This window comes from Aethalodelphis obliquidens, unplaced genomic scaffold (assembly GCF_003676395.1).
Source record: "Aethalodelphis obliquidens isolate GAN/ISIS:26980383/991018 unplaced genomic scaffold, ASM367639v1 scaffold9, whole genome shotgun sequence".
Lineage (NCBI taxonomy): Eukaryota > Metazoa > Chordata > Mammalia > Artiodactyla > Delphinidae > Aethalodelphis > Aethalodelphis obliquidens.
Window position 1 is genome coordinate 19,991,327 of NW_020837953.1, and position 15,519 is coordinate 20,006,845.

Below are 15,519 nucleotides of genomic sequence, written 5' to 3' on the forward strand. Positions count from 1 at the left end.
GACAACAGCCCAGTTTTCTATAATCTCAGCCTAGCTTTCCAGTCACATGTAAGGGTTTACAACAAGCTTATTGGAGAGGGGAGCCCCTTCACTATCAGTAAATTGGCTTTCAAGTCAATGCTCCCCTTGTCATTGGAAACCATGCAACTGACATGAGTAACATTAAACTTCTTCTCCCGATGCTAATCCAAGTGGAAGAACAACTAACACATTTTACTCTTGGAAGTGACATCAGCATCGTAGAAGAGCAGATTCTCTCAGAACATTCTCATGCTCTTGACCACAACCAAAGAACTACACTTAAAAATGCTGCCAAGGGGGCTTCTCTGGTGGCGCAGTGGTTGAGAGTCCGCCTGCCGATGCAGGGGACACGGGTTCGTGCCCCGGTCCGGGAAGATCCCACATGCTGCGGAGCGGCTAGGCCTGTGAGCCATGGCTGCTGAGCCTGCGCGTCCAGAGCCTGTGCTCCGCAACGGGAGAGGCCACGGCAGTGAGAGGCCCGCATACCGCAAAAAAAAAAAAAACAAAAAAAAAACAAAAAACGCTGCCAACTGAAATTGCCGAATTTCAAGAAGTCTGAATTCACTCAATGAGAGCTGAAAGCCAAAGAAAAGTCAATGGGTCTCAGGCTGCATTAAAGAACATCCACAGTCTCAAACATGATGAGAAACCTTTTGCAGGCCTACCTAGTCAGGCACTCACTCCGGCAAAGTCAAGATTCTATCCTCTCGAAAGCAGTGATTCTCAACCTTGGCAACATGTTAGAATCACCTGGGGGAGCTTTTGAAAAACAAGATGTCTGCGCTTTACCCCAGACTAAGTGAATCAGGAACTCTAGGGAGTGGAGTCCTGGCATCACATTTTTTGAAAACTACCCTGGTGACTGTAATCCACAGTGAGGGTTAAGGACCACTGCTTTAAAGCCTTGTTGCTCCAAGTGAGGTCCCTAGACCAGCAATGGCATCATCTGGGAACTCAAAAGAAATGCAGAATCTCAGGCTCCAATCCAAACCTCCTAAATCAAAATCTGTATTTCAACATGACCCTTATGTTGTTCACATATAGACAATAAATTCTGAGAAGCACTGCTCTACAGGAAGAGCTCAAACAGCACAGGACCTATTTTTTAACAGTCCACCAACCTTTACCTCCAAGTTCTTATTTAAATGGTTATCTGATTTGATTGTAATGGTGGAAATGTCATCTTCCAATCTGGAGGCATTGAAGAATGAAAAGATATAATTGGCGATTAAAAGAAAGTGACCTAAGCATTAAATTACAGCTAACTGAAGGCTAAATGGGATGTACGGAAGGAGCTTAAAGGAGGATTAGATTTTTCTTTAAGATTCAGCATTACTGCCTCCCCATCTGCCCCCCAAAAGAGAAAAGTGAGCTTCTTCTTCCCCCCTTTCGAAGAGGTCTAGAAGGGTAAAATTCAATGCCAAGAAGTCTATTAATTATTGTTCCCAGAGTTCTGCTAAGCAGGAATACAGTATTTTACACAATCATCCTGGTGTACGATCATTTTGGTATGATTTTTAACCAACTTCAATTCCAGCTGAACACCATCTGGGTTTATGGACAACGCAGAGCTTTCAAGAATGAGGAGAGCCTGATGGCCAAGCTGAGATGAAAGACAAATCGCTTTTGCAGAACACAGACCAAAACGACTGGGGCCAATGTCTCCAATACATCATGAATTATATCATCTAGCAAACTTCAATTACTTGTTTTTGGAACATCTTTGTCCCAGTCATAGAGAGACCACAACACCTTATGAGTATTCTCATAAGTTTTATTTACGTTTGGATGGTTTGAACATATGGATTTTTTAAAAAATCTGGTAGATACTTTGAGATGTCAACCTAAGAGGCTCTGACATATCTGAGGAAGTCTGGTTGTAAGTGCTGTTGAGTTCAGGAAAGGCACAGACTAAACACTAAAACGTCAGCCACGTTACACAGGCAGAAGTGCAGTCAGAGGAGCAGATGCCTTCTTCGTGTGCCATAGGCAGAGGGAAAATAAAAGTTTTACAAAGGGACTTTATTGGATTGCATTCTCACTCCAACTTGGCACTATGTTGCTTCACACTAACTCTGAAGCGGAGGAATCTGATTCATTCAAATATTTAACGTGCACCTATTTTATGCCAAACATCATTCTAAGCATCTGATGTAAGAGATACGATGGTAGCAGTCTAGGAGTCTTTTCTCAGGGGTACACAGGAGGAAATTTTTAGTTAGCCATCAATAGGAGAATGATTAAAGAAGACTTTCCTCCTTGATCTTCTTTCTCCTTACTCATAAAACTTGAACTACAAGTGAATTCCTCAAAGTAACCCACTTTTAAAAAAAATAAATTTATTTATTTATTTATTTCTGGCTGCATTGGGTCTTCATTGCTGTATGCGGGCTTTCTCTAGTTGCGGTGAGTGGTGGAGGAGCTACTCTTCATTGTGGTGCATGGGCTTTTCATTGCGGTTGGCTTCACTTGTTGCAGAGCATGGGCTCTAAGTGCACGGGCTTCAGCAGCTGTGGCTTGCAGGCTCTAGAGTGCAGGCTCTAGTTGTGGCGCACAGGCTTATCTGCTCCACGGCATGTGGGATCTTCCCGGACCAGGGATCGAACCCATGTCCCCTGCATTGGCAGGTAGATTCTTAACCACTGCGCCACCAGGGAAGTCCCAAATCCATTTTTAACCTCTGAAGGACTAGCTGTCTAGCGACAAAAAGTTGGTCAACACCACGATCTGCTCTGATGTCAATCAAACTTGAAAATTAAACCAAGTAGGATAAAAATCAAAGCCCACATTCCTGTTCACTGCAGCATTATTCACTATAGGCAAGAAATGAAAGCAACCCAAATGCCCACTGACAGATGAATGGATAAACAAAGTGTGGTATGTACACATACACAGGAAATATTATTCAGCCTGAATAAGGAAAGAAATCCTGTCACATGCTACAACATGGATGAACCTTGAAAACATTATGCTAAGTGAAATAAGCCAGGCACAAAAAGACAAATACTGTATGGGTCCACTTATGTGAGGTACTTAGAGTGCTCATAGAAACAGAAAGTAGAATGGTGATTACCAAGGGCTGGGGAGAGGGAAAAGCGGGTGGTGGTTGTTTTATGGCTATAAAGTTTCAGTTCTGCAAGATGAAAAAGTCCTGGATATCTGTTTCACAACAATGTAAATACACTACTGAACTGTACATTTTTAAATGGTTAAGATGGTAAATTTCACTGTGTCGTTTTACCACAATTAAAAAAAAATCAAAGTCCAACAAAATACAGAAAAGCTAGGTGCTGAATTTGAACTTCCACAGTTTATGTGACCGCTCGCCTGATCCTGGATTTTTTCTGCGTTCAAGCTGGAGGACAGACTTGCTGCACTGGCCTAGTCCCACCATACCCCAGGAGGGCACTAGTTTTACACCAGGCTGATTCCAGCACTAAAACCTGATAAGCTTAACCATGAGATTATCCCCTCAAAACATGCACAAAATACCCCACTTTTGACTTTATAATTTCATTTTTTTCCTTCCTTCTGTTTTATATCTAAGATAGTACAGATAACTACCACCTTTAGACTGCAGAGGAGAAAGAATGATTTCTCAGTGGAAATCCACCTGTGAACACAGGCCACTCCGAGAAAGCTCAAGCCAAGTTCAACTGCTGAAAATCCCCCATACAAACAAACGTGACCCACAAGTACATTCAGAATATAAATTAGTTTCTCTACCCCTGAAGTCAAGTGGGCATTTATCACAGTAAGTTATTTTGTTTATTTTATTCATTCATTACCTGTTTATAGTCTGTCTCTCCCACCAGAATACATGTTCTGTGAGTGCAATGATTCCGTCTGTCTGGTTCACAATTGGATCCACAGTAACTAGCATAGCCATAGTAGGTGCATAAGTATTTGTCGAGTGAACAAATAAACTGACTACGTTATGTTAGAGGTTACAGACCAAAGCTCTAAGAAATTGCAACATGAGTTCTACATCAAGAAGGAATCCAGTGTTTGCTCTGCCAGGATGCTAATATTGATACCTTCAGGGCAGGAATGACACATCTAACACAGAGAGCTCCTTCAGCATTTGCTGAAATGACACCAAATGGAGCATTCTTCATTAAGGATATGACACCATACTCTGACTTTTATTGCTTCAGATTCATCACTGTGCCTGACTCAGTAACTGTTTAATAAATACTTATCAAATAAATGACTCTGGTTGTAATTACTACATTGCAAGCCCCTCAAGAGCCAGGGTTTTATTTGATTCTTCTATGTCAGAGGTTCTCAACAGGGGATGATTTTGGCCCCCCAGGGAACATTTGCCAATGTCTAGCAAAATTTTGGGTTGTCACAACTGGAAGGGGAGTGCTACTGGCTGGCATCTACTGATTAAAGGCCAGAGATGCTGCTAAACACCGTACAATGCACAGAAGATCCCCTCAAAACAAAGAATTATCTGGCCCAAAATGTCAGTAAGGCTGTTAAGTAACCCCAATCTAAGTGTATCTTTTGACACCTGGAAAGAGTGCCTGCTTACAATAGATTTGTTGTTGAATAAACTGCCCAATAGTTTTCACCAGGTCCTAGAAATTTGGCAGGGCCACTAATCAGGCTTAAGAAATGACCTACAGCTACTGGAGGAAAGTAAGCTCTGCTTTTCTGCATTCTCTAAAAGATCTGCCTCACATTAAAGTATCTCCAAGTCAAAGCATCCACTATACAACCACATGCCTAAAGAGAGGCACTAAGATATAAAAAAACCCTTGTAGTTACCTCACCTAAGGTAAATTATATTTTCATTTTCCTATCCAAAGGTCAGAAATGAACTATATTTTTAGAAATGTGCTTGAGATTAAAAACACTTTAGTCTAAGTTTTGGTTATTCATCTCAAAGCTTTTACACTCTTTAAAAGTTTCTCATTCTTCCTTACCACTGTTAAATTCCGGATTTCTTCCATGACACGAGGCCAGAAGGACTGTAGGCTTTGCTGGGCATCACTGCTGCTAGCACCACCAAATCCTCCTTCTGTGGACATTTTGACAACTAAAAACAAACACATACATGAGACACATTAGAAATAATAAAGTCAGACTTTCTGTCCAGGTTATTTATAGCTTTCCTTGTGGATGTTTTCACTAATTCATTCAATTTCTCAGCCTGAGAAAGTATACAAAATTGTGCTGAAGGGGTTTTTCACACCGGCTTAAGTCTTAGCCAAAAATAAGGAGGAAAGTTTTCCCTTCTATCCAGCTCATACCGCAGAGACTAACAAGGAGCTCCAAGCAGAAAATCTAAAATTGCTAGAAATCCAAACTCAAATCCTAATGTGAATCAAGGACTTTTAATGTCTTATTTTGCGGAGGGGAAAGAAAAAAAGGCACTTGGTTGTCCTAGTCTGGTCCATAATTTTCAATGCCATTCTCTCCAATGTTTTTCAAGTTCTATGTGGCTTCTCACACTCCATGCCACAGCCTGCAGCACATACATTAAGGGTCCCCAGTGATTAATACTGTACAGAAATGTAAACCCAAAGTCTTAAAAAATAAGAGCCAAGTTTATTCTTTTGTTTTAGACACTGTGGTCCCACTTCTTTGGGGCTACTGATGATTATTATTCTTTCTAATCTCAAGCTAATCTGCCTCAAAGGACACAAAAACACTAAAGTCTAGGCCAGTAATTGAGTGGACGGCACAAAGTCTCCGAACTGAAATCACTTCCCAGTTCTTTCCTTACCTGAACCATGCTGTCAGGCACAAAGCCAAACAAAGCACACCACCAACTGGAAGCTTTAAAGATGGTTGAAAAACATTGAAGAATTATATTTAGGACAGAGAAAAGAGAGTCAGAACTTGCAATCAATTGCTTTGTGATGGGGGAGGGAAGATGAATAAGGATCTCCACATCAGCTATAAATATAGATAACATTGTAATGTCTTAAAAGATTTACAGGGGGGAAGTAAAAAACTCCAGATGGCTTAAATGCTTATCTGACAAATACTTACACCCAAGAAACAGTTTAATTGAACACAAAGAGCAAGAAACTTAGTGATGTCCTAAGAATTTCTATCCTGGGAAACTATCTGAAAAGGTTTGACAGGCCAGTGACAGGATGCTGGTGGACAGCTATGTAAGTCATTAAGAACTAATTCTGAAGGGCTGAAAGAAACGCACCAAAGCCAGGGGTCACATGACCAAATTGCTACTTTCCAGGCTTCATGTGGATGCATGCTGGGCACATCATTCTCCATCAGCAGAATGGAATGAAGGCTGATAAATCTAGGTTTAGACTGTGAGGATGTTTGATTCACTCTTAAATGTTTGCCTGGGACTGTCCTAGAGGTCTCTAATTTTTTTTTTCCCCTTTTTCTTCTAAAGGAAATGATGAGAGGAAAGAAATGAAAGGAAAACAAGAGTACAATCTTCAAAGCAGATTTCACTCTGGTGTAATGACATTAGTGGCTGATGATGTAATGGGAAAAGGTTTGGAGCCAATTTCTGGTGCTGGAGGCCTACAAGCAGCTCTATACATCAACAGGAACTCTAAGTGTTAGGAAGCAATATGATCTTGGAGTTTCTGGAGGGAATTAAAGTGAAGAATGTTGAATCACGGTTGGAAATGACTAGATAAAATCTTGAGTCCTAAATAACCAAGTAAGATCCTCTCAACTCAGCTCCCATGACATTTTCACTTATCACCATATGCACATGGCCTATACACTATTCTCTTAGATGTACTGAGAACAAAGAAACCAAGGTAATCTACAGAAATTTATTTACTTTTATTAGTAGATTCTTACGAGGTACTCATGACAATGATGAGAGTGAGACTCTAACCTTTTTAAATGGGGCAAATAAAATCTTTCTAGAAATGAAAATAATTATCAAAAAAACTTTAAAAAGAATCTAACCTTTCATTGTAGGGACCCCTGTGCATGCCTGATCTTAGCAGAATCTGCCATGAAAACTGCTATGGTCAAAGGAGGAAGATGCACAATTGCCAGTGTATCTCTGTATAACTTGCTAATGATGAGTAGGTTTAGTTTGAGTGCAAAGGCCCGTGAGATTTAGAAAGTTGGTAACCAGTTTTGATTGTCCTCTGATCTCTTCCCACAAATATTACCAAGGTACACAATTCAAGAAGCATTTTTAAAACCATCTGTGCACAGTCTGCTTTTAAATCTTGAATTGCCCCAACTAAGGATGTGCTGGTGCAATCAGTTCCCAAACATCTGTGCAGTCAATAGAGTATGAATGAATCTTTGGCTGGCTCAGAGCCACACTGTCAGAGTGGGGGTTGGCTACAGAACAGAAGTTAACAAATTATCTGGAACTGATAAATGTATTAAAGGTTAAGTGTTTAACTTGAGAGGCCTGTCTGAATTAGAAAATCATAAATGGATAATGGCAAAAAAAATTCAAGTCAGTAATAATGTCCTTTACATTTTACTGCATCACAGAAGTTTAAAACTGGGGGGGAAAAGGCATTAAGAACCACCCAGGCCACCTCCTCTAAAAGATGCTTACAACCCTACTTCAAGCTCTGCCCAGCTCCCTCACTCCCCTAAGGAGTCATTTAGCTTAAACATGAGCTCCTCCCGCTATACTTCTAAGAAACCGGCTCACTGGTAAGGCATTCTTTTCCATCCATCCATCCAGCTCTCACTGTTCTTTACACTAAGTTGAATTTACGAACAAAGGATCATTTCAGCTTTCGATTTAGAGTTACAACTTTTACGCTTTTTCCATTGAGAAACCTCTTTTCATAAATTCCTGACTCCAAAGACACAAAGGTACTATACTTTCATCAGGGACAGAAGATCCTCTCATGAGGAAAAAGAGAAAATGGTTTGGAGCATGTTTTCTAGCATCTCTGCACAGAGATGATTTGTAGCTAATTATCTTAATATCTCTTGGGGGACTTCCCTGGTGGTCCAGTGATAAAGAATCCGCCTTACAATGCAGAGGATGCAGGTTCAATCCCTGGTCAGGGAACTAAGATCCCACATGCTGCAGGGCAACTAAGCCCGTGTGCCACAAATATTGAGCCCCCGCACCTCAGCTAGAGCCTGCGTGCAGCAAACTACAGAGCTCACGCGCCACAACTGCAGAGCCCACACACCCTGGAGCCTGCGTGCCACAACCAGAGAAGACAAAATCCGCACGCCACAATTAGAGAGAAGCCCGGGCACCAAGACGAAAGATACCGCATGCTTCAACGAAGATCCTGCGTGCTGCAACTAAGACTGGACACAGCCAAAAATAAAATAAAAATAAATAAATAATAAATAAATCTTAAAAATCTCTTGGAAGAACATAAATTGTTACTATAAATTCCTAGAAAGTGAGTATTTTTATTCAAAAGGCTTTCCCCAAAGCAGATCCAGTCTTCACATGGGGCTTTAAAAATCAGATCAACAGATCAACAGATCACGCAACAGATCTTATGAAACAAGTTGGTGTTCTCAATATTTTCTGACTGTGGCAAAACTTAACATTAAAATAATAAAACCTAATCATAAACAAATTTTGCTCACCAAACAAGTTAAAAAATATAAAGTAACCTTAGTTAATTTTATCACTTATTTTAATAATTAATACATAAATTGCAACTGAATTGATTTTGCTACAGAAGTAGCCTACTTACAACATCTACAACCCATGGCAAATATGCCAGGTTCATCTTCTAGAGTGATAAGAAAGGTATGTGTTTAAAAGTTAGAAAGAGATTTATATTCCAGGATCCTTTTTATTCCATGTTAAATTGCTATCGCTATCATGAGATAAAGCTATTTATATATAGTAAGACCAAGCCACATTAGCTTAATGACTCTTATGAAAAATGCATAATAGAATTTCCCAGATTTAGTTCATAATTAATATTAGATTTATTACTCATGTTCATTAATTAGATTATAAACACTTGAATAAGACTGCCTGTTTAACTATTTAATAAAGACTTAAGGACCAGATGAAATATTGAATGTTTGTTGCTATAAGAAATCTCAACTCCCCTTATCTCTTAATTTATCTGGTTTTAAAAACAGTTTGCTTTCCAAAACTAAAATGGGAAGAATCAAAGTCCACCAAGAAAAGGCCACTTCTGCAATGCTCAAATCAACGGCCATCTCTCCGCAAGTGTTCTCTAAATAACCCCAAGTGATCACTCCTTCCTGTAAACCTTCAGAGCCCTTAATCTGTACTTCTTCCTGCCCTCACCACATTACCTTGTATGATCGTTATTTATGTATTTCTTACCATATTTCCCCTTCTGATTTATAAGCTTGTGGGCAGGACCTGAGTACGATTTATCTCTGGATTCCCTCACAGCACCTAGCTCAAAGCCTGATAAATAATTACTTCTGAATGAAGGAGCAAGAGAGTTGTTGCATATGGCCTTTCTGAGAAAAAACAGGCCTCTTGGAAAGCCTGGCCCTGAAATAAGATTTATTGGGACTGCAAACTATCCTAGGAGTTTCAAAATAAACGAGGTTCTCTCTGGGCCTTGAAAGTATAAGTAGGACTACAATCAGAAATCCACATGACTTGCCGAAGTGAATTTAAGATAAAAGGGCATGGGACTTCCCTGGTGGTCCCGTGGTTAAGTCTCTGTGCTCCCCATGCAGGGGGCCTGGATTTGATCCCTGGTCAGGGAACTAGATTCCGCATGCCGCAACTAAAGATCCGGCGTGCCGCAACTAAGACCCGGCTCAGCCAAATAAATAAATAAATATATATATATATTTTTAAAAAAGATAAAAGGGCATGATAGGAAGGGGACACACACACACACCACACACACACGCACACACACACACGTCCTGGAAGTTGCAAAGCAGACTGCAAGGCTAGAAACATGGGTGCATACCATTCCCAAGCGTAAACCTTTTGAAAGTCAGAATCTTCTCAGAAAGGTGACCAGGACAGATTAGCAAAGTTTGAAAAATTAATGACAATAGGTAAGTAGGAAAAGAAGGGGCAGGGGGGAGACCTGTGTTTGGCCACTGCCAGGAGCATAAGGAGAAAATCATGGAGGAAATGGGATGATTCAATCAATTTGGGATGATTCAATCATATCACTCAGGGGTAGACAATTTGTCATTCTAATATCTGGTTACTCTTTATCATTCTTGAAGAAAGAGACCTAAGGAGTTTTCAAAATATCCCAGAAGCAGAGTGCTCCTCCTTTAAGATTCCCTTGGAAGTCTTTTAAGCTCTTTCTTTCGACCAGTTACCATTCTCACCAAATCCTCCCTTAGTAACATGCTAGACATGGAAGAGGATGTATCAAAATGACCAACCTCATAAAATACAAAGAAACATAAGGTTTTACTACAATATTCCCTAGTTTCTAAAACTCTGCACCTTTAGGTTTTGGCTCTCTATTTCTTGGCATGTACCTCACTCTCTCTACAAAAATTCTTTACATTATAATATGCCTAAACCCACAACACAGCTCTCTGAAACAACTAAAACCAAATAGATATTGTTGGGAGATAATACCTAAATCCCTATCATCACAACTATTCAAGGAAAAAGGACCACAGAAATTTCCCCTAAAATGAAGCCCAATCCTTGCCCATTGCTGCTTCCTATTAAAACACTAGAGCTGCCCCATCCCAGGCAGTCAAATTTTACCTAAAAATAATGCTCTCATTGTCAAATGCAAGCAAATATCTCTTGGCCCAGTTTTGACTGAAAAACAAATCTAAACACTGGTACCATCTTTCACCTTAATGCACCACCACCCCAATCCAACTTGCAGCCTTTAGGCCTTTCAGGCTGAGAATGTCCCCAATCATTCCTATGTGTCTCCAACTTAACATATATCAAGCATCTCCCTATGTTCAAAGTAAATTAACTTCTTCACTTGCCTTTTTGACTTGCATTTTGATCATGTTTTCCTGTCATTAGATGACATGCTTTTTATTTTGCCCAATTAGCAGCACTATCACCTGCATTTTATGTTCCAGTACTGCTCAGGTATTTATTAACGTTAGTTCCAGGCTTCTTTATTTGAATTGGCTAAAACTCTTGGGATGTTTTATTTCAAATGGGGAATGAAAGATAAAGAAAGAATATTAATATGAATGAATAAGAAGAAAGGGGGTAAGATTTAAGCTAACTTGTGCTTGTTATTTTAGATATTCTTCCAAACTACAAAGAAAAGTGAAAACTAAATTTGAGAACTAAAATTTCTGAAACAATTCCTCCGGACTTCCCTGGTGGCTCAGTGGTTAAGAATCCACCGGACAATGCAGGGGACACGGGTTTGATCCCTAGTCCAGGAAGATCCCACATGCCGCGGAGCAACTAAGCCCATGCGCCACAACTACTGAGCCTGCGCTCTAGAGCCCACGTGCCACAAGTACTGAAGCCCACACGCCTAGAGCCCGTGCTCCACAAGAAGCCACCGCAACGAGAAGCCCACGCACCACAAAGAAGCGCAGCCCCCACTCCATGCAACTAGAGAAAGCCCGCGCGCAGCAACAAGGACCCAACGCAGCCAAAAATAAATAAATAAATTTAAATAAATAAATTTAAAACAATTCCACCAACATCAAGCTGGTTCTCATGTTTATATAGATGGACATAAGGACCATTATCAATCACAATGGCTAAAAAGCATTTCAAGCCTTAAGGAGGCATATGTTCTCCACAATAAAACCAACCTTACATTGACAATTTCAGGAGAAAAATAACAATGTTCTGGAAATAAAAAGACCTATGTTTGTGAACTGGCCTGCTGCCTACAAGCTGGTGGCCTTGGGCCAGTCACTTCACTAAGCCATTCCAGAAGCAATGTGTACTGAACACATACTCCAAAGGCCGAAGGGGTGGTCTGGTATGGAAAGCCTACATTTCACTGCTTGAAGATGTAATAAATGAATGAATACAAGGGAAGGCAGGGTGACTAGAGAGAAAAGAGGGTTCAACAGTCCTTTCTTTTCTTTTTTTAAACTTTTTGGCCGTGCCACACGGCATGCGGGATCTTAGTTCCTCAACCAGGGATTGAACCTGTGCCCCCTGCAGTGGAAGCACTTGAGTCTCAACTACTGGACTGCCAGGCAAGTCCCTCAACAGTCTTTATTTAAGCTCATCTAAGGTTTCTATTGAAGCAAGAAAGCACTAAGCCTAGTGCCAGAAACCTTACTACTTAAATTCTAAACATAACTGGGTTCCAGATGGTCATACTTACTGGCAGGTTATTACACAGTATCCCACTACTCTAAGAATGAATAATGTAGATCCCTTTCCCCAATCCCAAACAATGCCAAGTTCAGTGTTTGAGGGTGTGTCTGTCTTAAGCTCCAAAAGGTTAAGTATGAAGCCCCTTTTCAAACTGCCTACAGGAGAAATCATGCTTTCCAAAAGACTATGGGCTGGAAGTGGCTGCATACTACTCTCCCTAAAGATCTGCTCACAAAGATACATTTTCAAATTGGCAGCAGAGATACTCTTCCTTCAAAAACAAAACATGTTTCTCCTTGCTGTCTACTACAACACAATCTTTCAAACAAGGGCTAGATCATAATATAGTTATAGTGTATCTAGGAAAAAAAGGAAGGCAGAGCAACTGGTATAAGCAATGAAACTTAACAGGAAGGCGTGACCAGAACATTTAAAAACCTGTTCCTGTGGAATAGAAATGGTATGTGAACATCTTACTTCACATGGTTTCTTCCTCATGCCTTTACTGATATTCAGCTTACATGACATGTATGTCTATACACTGGCATATATGACAGCAACAAAACACTATCAGTATTTTGTATGATGGAGAAAAAAGACCAAATATTTTAGTGAAGTATTCTAACGCAAGGGTCCACAAACTACAGCCCACAGGCCAAATCTGGCGTGCAGCCTGTTTTTGTAAATTCAGTTTTCCTGGAAGACTGCAGCCCCCATTCACTTACATTGTCTATGGCTGTTTCCACGCTACAACAGTAGAGGTGAAGTGCTACAACAGAAACTGTATGACCCACAAGCTGAAAATATTATCTGGCCCTTTAGAAAAAAAAAAAAAGGATCTGATAATATAATGATGGGGAAACTGAGTGTCAGAGGTTTGAAAAGCTTGCCCTAGATCACACAGCTGTTACATTGCTTCCTCACCTGTTCAACCTCCATTAGGAGTAAACTAGGCCAGCCCTCTCTACCCCACAGAAATATTTGTTAATCTCTCTGACACTCCAACCTAATGAAAGTAAATAAATTCTTGAAGGAAGAATGACAAGTACGTAACTGGGTTTTCAGACCCTGAGCCTCAAAGAGAATTCTAACATGAGCTGCAGAAAGAATAGTGCCTGTAAGTCTGAGCTAAAACGTAATCTAAAACAAAGAGCCATTTTGCTTACTGGATCCCCTCTGAGACTCAGAAACTCTAAGAACAATCTTTTGCCCAGCTTCTAGCAGGATCCTGTGTTAATGTATGCCCAGGAGAGGTGAAAAGTGTGATTCTGAAGAATGTTTCAAAGATGCCAACTTAAAAGCTTTAGAGTTTTACCCTCAATTGATCTTCACTCAGCTCAGTGCCAAAGATATCAGTATCATTCCAATTTTACAGATAAGAAAGCCGAGGATTGGGTATCTTACGTCACCTGCTCAAGGTCACAATATAGTAAATAGTGCAGCTGGAAATACAAAAGCTCTAAAATTCTGTTCTTGATTTAGTACAGATCATTCATTCTCACTTTTTGTTGCTTTAAGGTATGTGTATATTCAAACTGTCCAGGGAGATGAGCAGTCTCGGCTTGGATCACTGACTCAAATCCTTAACCCAGAAGATCATTTTTATCCACTTGCTCACAAAATCTCTGTGGCAATCACAGAAGATGCTAATGGCACTGCTATCTCCTATCATATAAACATCCTTCTCTTATTTCTCTGTTGTCTCTCTCCTTGCTCCATCACTCTCTTTTCTATTTTATCCTCCCTCTTGCTTGTCTCTAGGACAGTCAGTAGCACCTCTGAATACTCAGCAGCAAACAGTGGGGGGCAGTAAAGTACAGGGTAAATACATAAATAAAATGTATCGGACCTGGAGGTTCTTGCTCTCTGGCTACTAACTTGTCACTTAACTTCTTGAGGCCTCTTTCACCTCACAGGGCAGCTGCAGCACACAAATGGGAAAGACACATTAGAAGGCCTTGAAAAATACCAAGCATCATATAAATGCCAGATGGCATATCAAAACCACTGCTCAGAGCTAGACAAGACATCTACTCCTGGCCTGAATAGTCTCAAACACAGTACCAAGCCCAAACACAAATCTCCCTCACGTATTGTAACAAGTAACCCAATTTGCTTCTTTCTCTCTCTAATTTAGACTACTTACTTTATTATTATTATTTTTTTTTTTTGCGATACGCGGGCCTCTCACTGTTGTGGCCTCTCCCGTTGCGGAGCACAGGCTCCGGACGCGCAGGCTCAGCGGCCATGGCTCATGGGGCCCAGCCGCTCTGCGGCATGTGGGATCTTCCCGGACTGGGGCACGAACCCACGTCCCCTGCATCGGCAGGCGGACTCTCAACCACTGCGCCACCAGGGAAGCCCCTTACTTTATTTTTAACACGTGTCCTAAGAGTCCTGCATCAGATGCATGGAAACAGATGCAGTAAGAAATCTTCTTCCATCTCTTTTATAAGCATAAAATAATTTTTAAAGCCCTTTAAACAATTAAATTTAGAATGAATGTACTAGTTCCAAATAAAGAATTCAAGATGGAAATGACTAGAAATGCTCTTAACTTAAATCCTTGGGAATGTCAATGATCAGTAGCCATGCAGGCTCTCCCTCTACACAAATCCAAAAATATAAAAATTCTTAGAACGTGTCTCCTTGTACACCTCAGACTTCTGTAAGCTAGAAGTATGTGGCTGTTTTGTCTTGCAGAAGGAAGGCAGAGGAGACCTGAAGTCTAGGCAGCATCCTACCCCATCTGGTCCCACCAACCAAGAAAAAGATTCAACAGAACACTGAGCTCTGAAGAGAGCTCTGGCTGCTTCTATCTCCATCCAAGATCTTGGAGTAAAGGGAATATGTTCAGAAAGCAGTAATTTTTGAGACTATCTCATGGACTGAAACCAACTTTTTAAAGATTTTTGGGACTAGCACTGATAAGAAGCTTGCTCTCACAGTATGTACAACTATAAGAAATAAATATACCCAGTGACCACTAAACTTTTTTCTCCCCAAGAAACCATTCCTGGCACCCAATAAATCTATTTCTACAATTATCATATTCACTTTCTTACACGTATATTGAATATTATTATTATTAGGCACATTATTTCTTAAGCCTAAAATTTCCATGCTCCTATTTTCTCCCTAGTTCTTATGTAACTATCTTTGTTTCTGACACATCCTCAAGGGAAACATGCCTTGCACTAGTGGAGACAGTCAGTAGCACCTATGAATAGGACACATCTACTGAATAAACAAACACAAGCTCCTCAAGAACTACTTCAAGACCCCAAGTATCTTTGACTTTACTC

General features: G+C 40.5%; 1 protein-coding gene across 7 annotated transcripts in view; it reads right to left on the reverse strand.

Annotated features, from left to right (window-relative positions):
- The window catches only part of NFYC (nuclear transcription factor Y subunit gamma), a 62,989-nt gene that overhangs the window by 24,841 nt on the left and 22,629 nt on the right, over window positions 1-15,519 (reverse strand). For all 7 annotated transcript variants that reach the window (XM_027108947.1, XM_027108943.1, XM_027108949.1 and 4 more), the window contains exon 2: window positions 4,956-5,068. In XM_027108947.1, the coding sequence (XP_026964748.1) occupies window positions 4,956-5,060 (105 nt within the window). In that variant the 5' untranslated portion in view covers window positions 5,061-5,068. The remainder of the gene's footprint in view (window positions 1-4,955; window positions 5,069-15,519) is intronic.